Consider the following 16,582-nt stretch of genomic DNA (forward strand, 5'->3'; position numbering starts at 1 on the left):
GAAAGCAGGGAGACCACACTCACAGACCCCAGGAACATGGATGCTATAGCATTTATCAGAAACAGCCAGGAAATAGGGCCTGAGAAGCCGTCATAAACTTTGACAGCACTCAGAATATCTGCTTTGTTCTCTTTCTTTGGTCCAGTTTTCCTGATAATGGGATAGAAGATGGCTACCCTCACAGCTTCTCAGTTTTTACATCTTCAAGAAACCAGCCCAATCTGAACTAAAATCTTCTATTCTGAATTCTGTATATGTGGGAGATGGGCAGGTTGGTCCTCTGGGACTGTCAGCTGTGCCTAGGGAAAGAGAGTCACGTAGTATGAACATACCTGCTGGGGCTTATCCCTGTGTATGATTGTGAGTCAAATGGATACCCTAAGGAAGTCCACTGAACATCCTATTCCCTGGCTGCCTGCCACCCCTCCCTTACAACACAGACATCCTTATTCCTCTTTTCACATTCTGAAGCTGTCCCCAGTATTGCCTTCTGGCTATCCCAAATATACATCCTGCCAAACTTCTCCGAAAGTTATGTCCAGTCACACCATCCAGAGACAATGTGATAAAGCCATTCATCTTTCAAGTCCATTACCAAGCCTCTAGGTAATATCTACTCCCCTTCTGTTTTGGTCAGTTCAGGTATGCAGTCACTGGACTCAGTAATAACGTCTACACATCTGATATACAGTGGCAGAACTAAAATAGTAAACTGCAATGAAAACTATTGATCAAAGGAGAAAAGAGGAAGGAATTTCCAAGCCAGCACCATAAATTGGTTGCCAGTCCAGAACATAGGCCATACCCTATTGGAAGGGGATTGTAAATGGAAGTATAGGGTTAGTGAATCTCATTCTATCAGTTTCACTCATTTCTTTAGTGGTGGAACATGTTCCTTGGCCATCCTATCCGACTACCCCAGATTCAATCCTCTGGGTGGATTGCCCTTGTCTGGTGAGCTTTAAGACCGTCTCTTGGAAGAGAAGCATTGGGAAGACACCCCTGCAGAGGCTGTGGCCTTAACAATCCCTTCCCAGGTGGAGCTGAGCCTGGAGATTGCTGGCGAGACTGCCACTGTTGGTTTGAGTTAGTCGTAGTTCATGTATTCTTGGCTTATAATTTTTCTTCGGCTTCATTCTATAGAACCTTTCCTGGTTACCAGTTTCATTTTTGAGAATTCTCGTTGAGTCAGTCTCTGTGAGTCCTTAGGCCTGCTAGACCCAGTAGAAAGACCTTGGGGAGACCTACATATCTTCATTGTTCTTGGTCTCAACTACTGATGGAGACCAATGGACTCTTCCCAGCCCCCATGATACACCTGTCCCTCACTGTCTGAATCTATACAGTTCCTGAGTTCAGATAGTGAGGAATATCAAGTTATCCAAATGTATTTGGTCCATGAGTTTCAGATAATGTGTAGCAAACGATCAGATGTGAGGGATGCCTGTCTGTGTAAAAGCCTATAATGTTACTCTCCCAACTACAGAGAGTTCTGTGATCCCCCAGTCTAGAAGAATAAACAAGTTAAAATAGCCAAGCTCTTTTAGGAAATTGTGATGAGGGGGTGTTTTAGCAGGAAAAAACTCTTAGGTGGAGCCTGTGTGTCCACCTTGCGTTTCTGTCCATCAGCACTGGAAACTCCAGATCAGAGGACAGCAATGTTGCCACCACCTCTGTGTTCCCAAGTGCCAAGACCCTGCAGACTTGGGAGTGTAGCTCAGACAGGCAGAGTCCCCAGAGCAAGCACAGGGGACCACACTCAGGTATGAGCGGCCTGATAGCTCAGCCCAATGCAGTTCACCGGTCTGCAGGTGCAGCTCTGCACAGGAAAGGGTGACAAGGCAAAAATACCTAACTCTTACACAAGGAGTGCTGCATAGCCTATCAAACATTATCATATTTTTTTATTAGGGAATTTTAGCACTAGTAATTTAACTGCCTGAAACTTTTTTTAGCCTATGCTTTACAAATTTTAATGTCCAGTTTGAGTGTTCTTTTAAATAAGAGCACGGTATTTAGTCGAAGTAGATTTTGGGTCCAAGGTGAATAAAATTTGGGGATTTTTTTTCCCATTTTCATCCTAGGATGGAGGCTTTGTGTGGTCAAATATTAAAATATATTCTAAAACATTGAAAATTGTAAAGTGTTGTATTGGTGGGGGAAGTGACAGATCAGTGGAACAAATAGAAGTATGTAGAACAAATCTAAATATATGTAATAATTAAATATATGAAAAAAGATTTTAAATTAGTGGCTAGCCATTATGAAAATAAGTTAGATCTCCATCTCATACTTTACAATAAAATAAATTCCACGTTAATATTATAATGTAAGAAATAAAATTCTAGAGGAAAAGAAGAGGTGTCTTCTAAGTTATGTTCCCCCTACCCAAGAGTGAGAAGTGATAAAGGATTGATATAATTTCATCAAACAAAACCTTTAAACATTCTGTATATCAGAGAACATTATAAACAAAGTTAAAAGGCCACATATTTGACTAACAAAGAGTTAGTATCCTGGATACACTACAAGCTCTTATAAATCAGTAAGGAAGTAGTGAATAAACCAATAGAAAAATGGGCTAAGGACATCAGTGCCAGAGAAGAAATGCAAATGCCACCTTATGGTAACTTAAATTCATAATTAGAGATTATGATCCACTTCTCTCTGCACTTTGTGTTCTTTCTTTTGACATGGTCATCTAACCTTCTGTCCCAGCTGTACCTTTATAGTATGTTTTTAAATCAGGTAGACACCCTTTCATTTTTTTTTTGAAAGTGTTCTTTACTGCCCTTGCTCATTTGTTCTTCCAAATAATATTTTTTTTCAAGTTCTTTAAAATAACCTTCTTGGGATTTAAGTTGAAATGGCATTAAATCTAAAACTTATGTTGACTGAAGAAAAACACAACCTAAAAATTGCGAGATGTCTTATTTGGGGAGCTTACTGAAGACTGTGGCCTGGGAGACAGCCTCTCAGCTCTGAGGAACTGATCGGAAGAGGTAAGGAATGAGCCAGGATATATAGGAGTTTTTGCTGAAAACAAACATGTAGTCAGACATCAAACAATTACTGCTAATAACAAAAAACAGACCTCTTAAGTTAATGATTTTAGTGCTTTTCTAAGTATGGGAAGATGCAAGAGTCTGGGCTCGTTGAAATTATTCCTTAGAAATGTGTGGTAACTGTCTAGGGCCAGTATCCTGTTTTTTCTCGATCCTGAATTCCCCTCAGGACACACATTGTTGGGGGGGGGCAGGGTTTGCTGCAGTGGCTGATGGCTTGTTGTCGGGCAACATTTTTTTGTCCGCACTTATCTGAGATAGAGTTGACAGCATTATAATGTCCAGCCTTCCTATCCAGGTGCACCGTATTTCTCTCCATGTTGAAATGGAGCTTAAAACAACTCTTTCATCATGTTATCCCCCTGCTCAAAAAATCCTTCCTGGCAGCCTTTCACCATCTGTTTCTCAAATTCTTTTCCAGCTTCCTTTGCATGAACTCTCCTCTTCAGCCTGGCTGGTTTTCTGTCTCCCAGTCAGACCTCTTGGTCTCTTATATATCTCTGCTTCTGTCTGCAACGTCCCTCCCACCCCGACCCCGCTTCCTCTCCATCTCAAGGTTGTACCAGCTCAAGGAAGTGTCCTTGACAGAACTCCGTCCCACAAGGAGCACTTCCTCCTCTGTCCATAGCGTATATTGTATTTCCTACTCAGCAGTTACTTGTGCCACGTATTCTGTTATTTTCCAGAATACTATTTGGTCTCCTTGTTTATTTTGTAAGCTTCTTGCAGGCAACAGTTCTGTCTCATGTTTTTTTTTATATGCTCTGCTGTGCCCTTCCGTACAGTAGCCACTCTCCACATATGGCTCTTGAGCATTGAAAATGTGGCTCGTCCAGTTGAGAGGTGCTGTAAGCACAAAATACACTGGGCTTCAAAGACTCAGTACAAAAGAATGAATTAATTGTTTCCTTAATTAAATGTTGAGAGGGTAGTATTTTGGATATGTTTAGTTGAATAAAGCATATTAAAATTAACTTCACCCATTTCCTTTGACTGTTTTAAATGAGGCTCCTAGAAATTCTTCATCTGCACCTGTGGCTCACACTATGTTTCTGCGGACAGCGCTGGTCTAGAGCTCTCAGCGCGGTGACTCTCGTACAAGAGGAGCTCCCAACTCGGTGGTGGTTTGAGATGAATGAAAAGCAGCAGTTCGCCCATTTCATTTCATCTGAGGAGTTTTGTCTCAGTCTCCCCCCTTTTTCTTGGTTGATGTGGAGCAGGAGGACTACTAATTTGTAGCCCTACTAATAAGCAGGACCCAAATCCAGGAGACAGACGTTAATTAAGGAAGAAACTCATCTGAATGTGAAAGAAATGCTAGCTCCAAAGTGAGGTCTTCTGACATTGTGAGATGCAAGATGTAGTTTAAGAGAGACATCAAGAGACCTTACACTTTTAAGTAACAAAAAGGACTTTTAGGAAGCGCTTAAGCGGTTAACCTCATTTAAATTTAAACCTTTCGCCATTAAATGGTTAAATGAATTTTTGTTTCAAAACTAAAATTTGAAGGTAAAATTGAAAGTGCTTTCTGCCACAGAAAACTAAATGAATAACAGGATGAGCATTGGAAAAGGCAAAGAAATGTTAAATGGATGCTTGTGGCCAAATTAATAGCAAACTAATAGGTTAGAGAAGATTGCCTCTCACCCATGCACCCAGTGGATACTGGGAACAGCTGGCTTTTTTCCCCCCCTGTCTCTTCCCTGTTCTTCCTAGCTCTCCTTCTCTTAAACTTCTTTCCTTTCTTTATTCCGCTCTTAAAAAAAAAAACTCCTGCCTTCGTGTATCTTTCTCTCCTAATTTATTATAATGCTAGATTACAGCACATTTAAAGTATATTGCTCATTTACTTCTTTAATTCACCCCAAATTTATTTATTTATTTTCCCAAATTTATTTTTGAATATAGTATGATATAGGGATCTAAATTATTTTTTACAGGTAGTTAATCAGAGCATTATTTCTTGAATACACCATTGTTTTCTTGTTGATTTATAATGTCAGTAATCATTATTGAGAGCTTACTATGGGCAAGGCAATGCTTTGAGAGCTTTGTATTTAAATTCCTGCTTATGTTTCTTAAGTAAAGGTTTTCCTCATGTTTAGACATTTTAAATGAAACATTTTTTTCTTTTCTTTCATTAAGCCATTAAGAAAATACAAAGTTGCTTTTCTGCTTGGGTCCCAATTTTTTTTCTCCCTGGGAGTTGAGACTCTCTCATAAAACAAGTTCCCTGCCCTCTACTTTAAGATGGGTGGAGGAGTTGCAGACACCAAGAAATTCCACTTTTCCATTTCTCATCAGGGATGTTACTTTATAGGTGTCTTTCAGGTTGCAGAAAGGTTGCAAAAAAGGATATGCGCACTTTGCCCCAAAGACCTCGAGTGTAGTGTCCTGTACTTTGCACAGTCAGAGAATATAGCTGCTCATGAAAACTGTTTGGTAAGTTACTTGAAAACACATGAGTCCTTTTAGGGAAGGACATACCAAAATAGATAAATGTACTCTGGATACAACAAAGAGTAACACGTTGGCTGCCCATGGCTTGGGCTTTTTTTTTAATGAAAGCTTCTTTATTTCTTTATTTATTTTTTGGCTGTGTTGGGTCTTCGTTTCTGTGTGAGGGTTTTCTCTAGTTGCGGCGAGCGGGGGCCACTCTTCATCGCGGTGCGTGGGCTCCTCACTATTGCAGCCTCTCTTGTTGTGGAGCACAGGCTCCAGATGCGCAGGCTCAGTAGTTGTGGCTCACGGGCCCAGTTGCTCTGCAGCATGTGGGATCCTCCCAGACCAGGGCTCGAACCCGTGTCCCCTGCATCGGCAGGCAGACTCTCAACCACTGCGCCACCAGGGCTTTTAAGTGGGGATTTGGGGAGCATATTTTTCCCTTTTTAAAGTTTCAGATCTTAACACCTTATGATTACTTTCAGTTTTATTTATAACTGATCAAACACACAAAGAATTATGATGAAGTTCCTTTAAAGATACTTTAATTATTTCAAATATAACAGATACCCATAGACACTTCACCCAGATTTATAAAATCATGATAGTATATGATATTTGCCTCAGCTTGATTTTTTTTTTAAGAAAAAAAAAAACATAGATAGTTAAGGACTTCTTCTCTCTGTTCCCTTCTCTCCACCCCTCCCCAGAGGTAATTGCCATCACAAATTAGGTGTTTCTTATTATCTTGTGTTTTTAATTTTATGCTCCCACCACGTTTAAGTATTTATAAACAAATATATTGTTTTACATGTTCTTGGACTTTATAGAATTTCTATCAGATTCTGTAGATTATTGATATATATCCATGTTGATAAATGTAGTTCTAATCTTTCATTTTAAATGTTATATTATTCCATTTTATGACTATAATCACCATTAAAGTATTCTGTGAATGACCATTTATGGTTTTCCAGTTTTTTATGTTACTGACCAGCTGTCATAAATATCCTTGTATAGGTCTCCTAATTCACAGGAGAATTTCTCTGGTCTAGGGCACTTAGAACTGCTGGACACAGGAAGGGAACATTTTGCACCTCACTAAATGTGCCAGATTGCTCTCCAAAGGGATCGTACCAAGTTTGACTTCCACTATTTTGGAGTTTGCTTCTCTTCTTCCTTGTCAACACTTGATTCTATGAGATTTATTTTATTTTTTGGTATGGTAAAAGTATGTTTAATTTTGAAAGAAATTGCTGAACTGTCCTCCACTGTGGCTGTACCATTTTATATTCCCACCTGCAATGAATGAGAGTTCATGTTGTTCGTATTTTTTTTAATTTTATTTTATTTATTTATTTTTATACAGCATGTTCTTATTAGTTATCTATTTTATACATGTTAGTGTATATATGATGTTCATATTTTAATTTGTAATTCCCTGATGACATATGACATGTGGTGTTGAGCATCTTTTCATATACTTATTTGCCATTTGTATATCTTCTTTGGTGTTGTCTGTCCAGATCGTTTGTCCAGTTTTTAATTGGGTTGTTATTGTTTAATTGGGTTTATTGGGTTGTCTTATAATTAACTTTTAGGAGCTCTCTATATCTTGGATACAAGTCCTTTATCAGATATATTTTACCAATATTTTCTCCTAATCTGTGGCTTTTCGTTTCATTCTCTTTACAGTGCCTCCCTGGATCTGTGGTTTGGTGTCTGTCATGATACTATGAGATTTTCATGTTTTCCTCTCTGATGGGTGTGAGATGGTCTCTCGTTGTTATTTGCATTTGCAGTTCCTAGATTACTTAGTGAGCTTGCACCTCGTTTGCTGTGCTCCTGTGTGGTTCTTTTTTCGATTCTGTGACTTGTGTTCATAGACTACACTTTATCTTTGAGATCTTAGTTTTGCTTATATGTATTTATTCACATATAAATAAATTCTAATGCTTTATTATATATGTTTGCTTTTAATTTTATTTATGGTGCTTTCTCTCATACAGAAGCTTGTGATGTAATTAACATTCATCATTATTTTCCTTTATAATTTGTAGGATTTTTCCCCTAAGAAATTCTTTTCTGAACTAAGGTTCTGTCTTTATTCCAAAACGTTTAAAAATTTTGCTTTTCTCATTTAGCTTCTTGATCCAACTGGGATTTATTTGGATTATAGTGTAAAGTACAGACCTACTTTTAGTTTTCTTTTTTATGCGATTAACCACCTTCCCCAGCACTATGATTGAAAAATCTATCCTTTCCTCACTGATTTGTAGTGATAATAATGATAACTGTTGTTATTATTTGGTGTTCACTGTGTAAGGTAATGTTCTGGGAGCTTAACCTAGGAGCTCTGGGAGATTAACAGGATTAACTGTTAATCCTCACAACTACCCTAAGAGGTAGGTATTATAATTATGCCCAAACTAAAGGTGGAACAACTGAGGCACAGAGAAATTAAATCACTTGCCCAAGGTCACAGGGCTGTAAGTGACTGAGCCGGGACTCTCACCCAGCTATCTAGTTTCAAACCCTCATGCTAATCCGTTGCTCTAACAGTATTGTCATACGTGCACAGATCTCTTTCTGGCTCTCCATTCTCTTCCATTGGTCACTTGTGTATTCCTGAGCTGGTACAACACTCTTTTTTTTTTCTTTTAAACAAAACTCGCATTTTATTTAGGTTGAAATAAACTATACGAAATTGATTTTCTTCACCAAAAATAACAAGGAATATTTTCTGTATTATTCCTAGATAAACCACAAAACACTTATTTTTGTAGGTTTTCTAGGTTTTGCTTGTAAATCAAGATGAGGCAGTAGATACAGTCATGGAAAAAGAAGAAAACAGACAAATCAGTTGTCAGTATCCATGGCCTCTGATCCTGTCTTGACCATGAAACAGAAGTGTTCAATGTATACCTGCCAAAAAGCTTATGAAGATGTAGGCTCAGTAAAGGAATGTAAACAGCAACAACCAGATGTGGAACAACAATGGCAGGCTCTTCCATTCAAACTTTAACTATAACTTGTTCCTTTAACTTCATTTGATAAAGACAGAATCTACACTGAAATCCTTGTTTGGCGAGCTCACACGTTTCTCTTACAATCTGATAATTTTCTTAACTGTCCCTTACAGATTTTTAACAGCATACTTAAAACTCCTACTATTCAAGTCAGTCATGAGCTTCATTGTAATGTTTTATGAAACGTATTCCTTCCTCCGATACCTCCTCAAAATTTATTTCTTCAAATTGCTGATAACTCAATACCTGACAGTTGGATCCACAGTGATGTTATGTCTAAAATGACTTAACTAATACAATTCCAAAGTGCCATTAGCAGAGATCACACAGAGTGTAACATGGTACTCTCAATGCTATCTTTTGGAAGAAGAGTTAGGTCTCCAAAGCATGAGAGTTCAAACAGGCCATCTAAACAGGCAGATTATCAGTGACTAATGAGCTGGTACAACACCCTTAATTACTATGATTTTATGATAAACCCTGGCTTTTTTTTTTTTTTTTTTTTTGCGGTACGCGGGCCTCTCACTGTTGTGGCCTCTCCCACTGCGGAGCACAGGCTCTGGACGCGCAGGCTTAGCGGCCATGGCTCACGGGCCCAGCTGCTCCGCGGCATGTGGGATCCTCCCGGACTGGGGCATGAACCCGTGTCCCATGCATCGGCAGGCAGACTCTCAACCACTGCACCACCAGGGAAGCCCAGGTCTTCTTTTATGAATTTCAAAAATGTCCAACAATTTTTTTTCTAGAGAGGTCTAGAACTTTGGGTTAGGCCTATTCCTGGGTTTGTTTTTTTGTTTGTTTTGTTAATACATTTTTTTAAAAAAATTTATTTATTTTTGGCTGCGTTGGGTCTTCGTTGCTGCACGTGGACTTTCTCTAGTTGCGGCTCTAGGCGCACAGGCTTCAGTAGTTGTGGCACATGGGCTCAGCAGTTGTGGCTCTTGGGCTCCAGAGCGCAGGCTCAGTAGCTGTGGCGCATAGGCTTAGTTGCTCTGTGGCATGTAGGATCCTCCCGGACCAGGGCTCGAACCCGTGTCCCCTGCATTGGCAGGCGGACTCCCAACCACTGCGCCACCAGGGAAGTCCCTGTTAATACATTTTTAAAGTGAGCTATTATTGGTATATACAAAAACTGTCAATTTTTATTTATTTTTTATCTCATCCAACGATCTTGCCAAACTCTCAAATCTAAAAGTCAGATTCACCTGGATATTTTATTTGGACGATCCTCATCTTTAAATAAAGATGACTTTTCTTCCTTTAAATTTTTGGGCCTCTTAATTTCTTTTTCTTATTTTGCTGCATTTTTCTAGAACATTGTGTTATAGTGGTGATTAAAAGCATTTTAGTGAGCCTTGTCTTGTTTTTTATATTACTGGGATGCTTCTAGGTTTTATCATTAAATTTGTGCATACTTTTTAATACTTTTACTTTATTAAAATTAGGAAGTTTCCTCTTATTTCTAGCTTGCTACAAGTTAAAGTATTGAATATTATGAAATGCTTTTTTCTGCATCTATTGTAATGCTCTTCTGGCTTCTTTCACTCTCTTTCTCTGGCCATGCACAATGCTAGATGCTTTATTTTTTTTTTTTTAATTTATTAATTTATTTATTTTGGGCTGTGGTGGGTCTTCGTTGCTGCGTTCGGGCTTTCTGTAGTTGCAGCGAGCGGGGGCTACTCTTCGTTGCGGTGTGCAGGCTTCTCATTGCTGTGGCTTCTCTTGTTGCAGAGCACAGGCTCTAGACGTGCGGGCTTCAGTAGTTGTGGCTCTCGGGCTTAGTTGCTCGCAGCATGTGGGATCCCCGGACCAGGGCTTGAACATGTGTCCCCTGCATTGACAGGCGGATTCTTAACCACTGCGCCACCAGGGAAGTCCGATGCTTTATTTTTTATATACACAACTTTTTTTAATCTCAAACTTACAGAAAAGTTGCACATACAGTACAAAGTACCTTTTTTGTTGGAACTGATGAAAGAAATATTCACATATTTAGATATAGGGAAGTCATTCTGGCTTATACATGAGTTAACTTGAATTTTATGCTAACTAAAATAGCCTGTTTGTGGCCTATCGAATATACACTGTACATTTGCTTTAATTATTAGAGAAAAGGACACATTGACCAGAAGTAAAGAATGTCCTTGTTAAAAATAAAGATTATATGCCCCTCCTCCTGGGATGCCAATGCTGGTACTCCTTTGATGATAAAACTCCCTTCCCAGGTTCCAAGGCCATACTGAGTCACTGTGTACATGCTAGTCTGTTCTTTTTTTTTTTTTTTAATGTTGAAGAAATGTAACCCTGACTCGTTTATTGCTCTTTGTTCTGACAAGATATAAAACTGTGCTGGAAACAATGCTTCTCCAGAGCAGTTTCTCAGAGTAATCTGGGAAGTGGGCTTCTAGGGTAGTCCTCAGTTTGGCTCAAATAAAACTCTTTTCTATTCTTATTATAGACTGTTTAGTGATTATTTTCGTTTACAGAAACATTTGAAATTAATTTGAGACATGATGCGTTATCTTTCCTGAATACTTCAGTATGTATTTTATACAAAGGACATTCACATAATCACAATGTAACCATCAAAATCAGGAGTTTAATATATTACTACGATCTAATCCTCAAACCACCCAGGTTTCAGGTTCAAGTGTCCTAATAACTTTATAACAAAAGATTCCGATTCACAGGTTACATTTGGTTTTCATGTCTCAAATTTTCTCCTTTTAATCTGTTAGTGATAAATTATGTGCTTGTTTATTTTCTGCTGTTAAACCATTCGGAGATTAACACTATTTGATTGTGATGTTTTATTCTAATATACTGTTAATGTTAATTTGCTATTTTTAGTTAACGTTGTCAGTATAATTTACGTTTAAAAATCACCCATTTTGGGCTTCCCTGGTGGCGCAGTGGTTGAGAGTCCGCCTGACGACGCAGGGGACACGGGTTCGTGCCCCGGTCCGGGAAGATCCCACATGCCGCGGAGCGCCTGGGCCCGTGAGCCATGGCCGCTGAGCCTGCGCGTCCGGAGCCTGTGCTCCAAAACGGGAGAGGCCACAGCAATGAGAGGCCCGCGTACCGCAAAAAAAAAAAAAAAAAAGCACCCACTTTACGTGTACAGTTCAGAGAGTATTAAGTCATGTATTTACCAACGTAACCACCACCACCATCAAGATGTAGAACATTTCCATTACCCCAGAAGGTTCCCTCATGCCTCCTTGCAGCCACTTCCTCCCCACCCCAGCTTCTATAGCTTGAGCCTGTCTTTCTCATCTCACATGAAAGGAATCCTACAGTATGTATTCTGTGTGTCTGGCTTCTTTTGCTCATTACAGTATTTGGAGATTCATCCATGTTGTTTCTTGTATGTGTATTTTGTTCCTTTTTATTTCTGCACAGTATTTCATTGTATGGCTCTATCACAATTTGTTTATCCACTTGCCTGTTGATAGACATTAATTCCAGTTTGAAGACACTAGGATAAATCTGTGAAGATCTGAATATGTGTCTTCATGTGGACATACACTTTTTTTGTGTTATAGTCACTAATTTTTTTAGATTCCACATATAAGGGATAACATGCAGTATCTGTCTTTCTCTGTCTGACTTATTTCGCCAAGCATAATACCCTCCACATCCATCCATGTTGTTGCAAATGGCAAACTTTCATTCTTTTTTATGGCTGAATAGTATTCCATTGTATGTATGTGTATGTGTGTGTATGTATACATATATATATATATATACACACACACACACACACACTACATCTTCTTTATCCATTCATCTGTTGATGAACACTTAGGTTGCTTCCATACCTTGGCTACTGTAAATAATGCTACTATGAACACTGAGGTGCATATATCTTTTTGAATTCGTGTTTTCATTTTCTTTTATGTATACCCAGCAGTGGAATCGCTGGATCACACGGTAGCTCTATTTTTAGTTTTTTGAGGAACTCCATACTGTTCTCCACAGTGGCTGCACCAGTTTACGTTCCCAACATCAGTGCAGGAGGGTTCCCTTCTCTCCACACTCTCAACAACATTTGTTTGTGTCTTTTTTGACAATGGCCATTCTGACAGGTATGAGGTGATATCTCTTTATGGTTTTCATTTGCATTTCTCTGATGATTAGTGATGTTGGGCATATTTTCATGTGCCTGTTGGCCATCTTATGTCTTCTTTGGAAAAATGTCCATTCAGGTCTTCTGCCCATTTTTTAATCAGGTTGTTTTTTGATGTTGAGTTGTATGAGCTGTTTGTATATTTTGGATATTAACCCCTTACCGGTCATATTGTTTGCAAATATTTTCTCCCATTCAGTAGGTTGTCTTTTTGTTTTTTCAATGGTTTGTTGATGCAGAAGCTTTTAAGTTTAATTAGGTCCCAGTTGTTTATTTTTGCTTATGTTTTCCTTGCCTTTGGAGATAAATCCAAAAAAAAAAATTGCTACGATTTATGTCAGTGTTCTGCCTATGTTTTCTTCTAGGAGTTTTATGGTGTCCTGTCTTACACTTAGGTCTTCAATCCATTTTGAGTTTATTTTGGTATATGATGTGAGAAGATGTTCTATTTTCATTTTTTAACATGTAGCTCTCCAGTTTTCCCAGCACTACTTATTGAAGAGACTGTCTTTTCTCCATTGTATACTGTTGCCTTCTTTAAATGTGGACAGTAATGCTTTTATTTCTTGAGTGAACACCTATAAGAGGAATGCTGGATCAAAAAGTAAATGTAAAAGTAAAGGTAATTGCATCATTTTACACTTCTAAAACAATGTGTAAGAGTTTCATTTGCTCCACACCCTCATTGATACTTGGTATTTTCAGTCTTTTTAATTCTAACCAGTCTAGTGAGTGTGTATTGGTATCTCATTGTGGCTTTGATTTGTCTGAGGGTTAATGATTTTGAGCATCTTTTCACGTGCTTATCCACCATTTGTAACTCTCCTTCTCTGAAGAGTCTGTCCAGGTTTTTTGCCCATTTTTAACTGAATTATTTGTCTTACTGAGTGGCAAGAGTTTTCCCTATATTCTCGATATAATTTTTTTGTCAGATATATGAATTGTGAATATTTTCTCCCAATTTCTGGCTTGCCTTTTTGTTTTCTTAGCAATGTTTTTCAAAGAGCAAAACGTTTTAATTTTGGTGAATTCCAACTTAGTAACTTTTTCTTTATAGTTTCTGCTTTTTATAAGAAATCTTTGCCTGTGCCAGTGTGAAAAATTTTTTATCTTATGTTTTTCACGCCCTTTATTATTTAAGTGTATGTGTAATGTTGATCTTTCATTCAGAGGTAGTTTGGATTCTTTTGGTTTCAAGAAACTTTTAGAAGCGCGAGCCAACCTAAATATAAAAGGGGCTTTGCAATAAGTTGCAGGGGCAATTTTTGGCTCCTGAAGACAGGCACACAGGTGGGTATAAGAAACAGGAGCTGGGAAGCCATCAGGAACCCAGGATTTCCTCTCTAGCCCTCATTTTTGTTTTCCTCTCTTTGTTGACTGACTTGCTCTGACCATGTGGCTCAGAGCCTGTTTTAGTCCCCTAGGATAGGGACTTTGACTGGCCCAGCTTGGGGTCAGGGCCCCGACCAGGTCCAGTTAGCCACTGGGGGTCAGGGTTATGCAGTATAAAACATGTCTGGGGATCAGGACAACTCCCAAAGAAAAGCAGGGTGACTTGAGATCTGCTCACACACGCCAAAAGGTGGTCACTGTTCTACGCGCAAGCCATCTTCCACTCCTGGTGAGTACTTTTTGGTACCATTTTCTGACTTGCAGCTTTCAACATTACTTTGCGCATACTCTGGCTTTTTCTTTTCCCAATCTGCAGCTGTATTCCTCGGCGCTTGTGGAATGTGAGGATCATGATCCGTTCAATCATGATAGAAATTTTGATGTGGAATCGGTAAAGAAAGAAGTCAAGAGAGGAAGGAAGTTGGTAAGTATAAATGATTCTATTACTCAGATGAACAGACCCTTGGTGATGCTTTCAAAAGAAAGTCTATTTGACTGATAAACCAGGGGATAGAGATGCAACGTGGAGAGCTGAAAGAAGTAGGACCTATATTGGAAACTTAGATTCAGTTGAATATTTTAATATTTTAAAATAAACTACAATATGCTTCATCGGCAAAGTAGATATGAGTTAGAATGCTTTGGCTATAAGTGGAAGGAACAAACTGGCTTTAAAAAAAAAAAAAAAGTGGGCTTCCCTGGTGGCGCAGTGGTTGAGCGTCCGCCTGCCGATGCAGGGGACACGGGTTCGTGCCCCGGTCCGGGAAGATCCCACATGCCGCGGAGCGGCTGGGCCCGTGGGCCATGGCCGCTGAGCCTGCGCGTCCGGAGCCTGTGCTCCGCAACGGGAGAGGCCACAAGTGAGAGGCCCGCGTACCGCAAAAAAAAAAAAAAAAAAGTGATGCTTATTTTCTTAACTTAGAGGAAAAATTGACTTCGCAGTTGGTTGATTCAGTGGCTCAATGATGGATCATGCCCATCATCCTTTCTGCCCTCCTGTCCACAATATCAGCTGGTCCCTTTGTGATCATAGGGTGGCCACAGGCAGCGGCTGAAGCATCAGGCTTTCTTGCTCTTACCACAAGAGAAAGTTCATCCCCAAGCATGGATTAAGAGCCCTTCTGAAAGTTTAATTAGGCCACACCCCTCTTTCTGCACCGATTGCTAGAGGCGACCATAACTAATCAGGATCTACCCTCGGAGCTGGGGTCAGCTCCCCCTGGGAAGGAAGAATGCTGAGTAGTTGCTCTACTGGGTCTGCTGTAGTAGACTCCCTCCGTGACAGGCCCTTCGCAGCTTAATCAGTGGTACAGCAAGCACGAGCGCTAACACCCTACCCACCACCACAATCCACAGTCAGGTTAGTGACCTGGAACAAACATTTTTTTAGTCCTTGCAGGATGTCAGCATATACATGGGCAATTTCCACATCGCCTGATGTGCTTTGAGAAACGTCAGCATGGGCCGCTCAGTGAGCAGGCAGATCAGCACAGCTGGGGCTCAGGAAGCCTTCCTAGTTGGGAATGTAGGGGGGAATGAGGATGGGGACGGGGGAAATTCAGAGAGAGGGAACAGGGTGTGCAAAAGCGTGGAAGGCAAGAAAGAAGATGTGGCACATTCATGAAACCATAAGCATAGGACTGTCCCTGGCATTCTCTTCACTGACCTCATGGAATTCCACAGGATGTACTGGAAGGCGTGAAGCCATTCCCTGCCCTTAGATAATGAATTGACAGTTTTTCACTGTGATAGTGAATGCTGCAGAAAACATCTTTGTGCATTATCCTCGTGTGTTGGTTTGATTGGTGCTATACAGCACATTCCTAGAAGTGGAACAGCTGAGTCAAAGAGAATTCCCTTTAAAATCTTTGAAACATGCTGACAAACTATCCCCCAGAAAGACTGTACCACTTTATGCTTCTGTACATAGTGGATGAAAGAGCACTTCTCCCAGCCCGTGACGAAAATGAACATCTCAAACCTCGTTAATTTTTGCCAGTCTCAGAAAGTTTTCCCTTGCGTTTCCCTGATCACTGGAGAGGTTGCACGTTACCCCTCTTTAGTAATCATCCCAATCCTCCCGGCTCACCCAGCTCCAGCAGCTCTTCAGTGATCCCTGGCCACGGTCTAGCACAGCAGTCACTCCCTTGCAAACCCCCTGGACACCCTCCTTACTCACTGAGCAGAGCCCCAGCCTGGGGAAGTGTGTCTGTCTGATGTCTGCAGGAGCTGAGTAGCGCTGGTAGTTGAGCAGTTAACCGGAGAAAAACCCACAGATGTTTTGACTGATCTTAGATTCATGGCCATAAACCTCAAACAGACAACCAGCACTTCATCCTCCACCCTCCACATTTACTCTTTCACATCCTATCATCTCTCTTTAAAACCTTGCTCCACCCCAACTTCTCCTTGCCAAGTTGAGGACTATCCCTGATTTTTTTTTTTTTTTTGGATACTTTCTTTTTTAGAGCAGTTTTAGGTTCACAGGAAAACTGAGGGGATGGTACAGAGTTCCTGTATTCCCC

The 16,582-nt window shown here is 40.0% G+C and overlaps 1 protein-coding gene across 1 annotated transcript in view; it reads left to right on the top strand.

The window, feature by feature from the left end:
- Positions 1 to 16,582, top strand: part of LOC309835803 (histone-lysine N-methyltransferase SETDB2-like) — a 74,814-nt gene that overhangs the window by 44,413 nt on the left and 13,819 nt on the right. The window contains exons 11-12 of the mRNA XM_082675496.1: positions 5,386 to 5,507; positions 14,374 to 14,481. Coding sequence (XP_082531622.1) covers positions 5,386 to 5,507; positions 14,374 to 14,481 — 230 coding nt within the window. The remainder of the gene's footprint in view (positions 1 to 5,385; positions 5,508 to 14,373; positions 14,482 to 16,582) is intronic.

Source organism: Grampus griseus (genome assembly GCF_964374135.1).
Source record: "Grampus griseus genome assembly, chromosome: 18".
Taxonomy (NCBI): domain Eukaryota; kingdom Metazoa; phylum Chordata; class Mammalia; order Artiodactyla; family Delphinidae; genus Grampus; species Grampus griseus.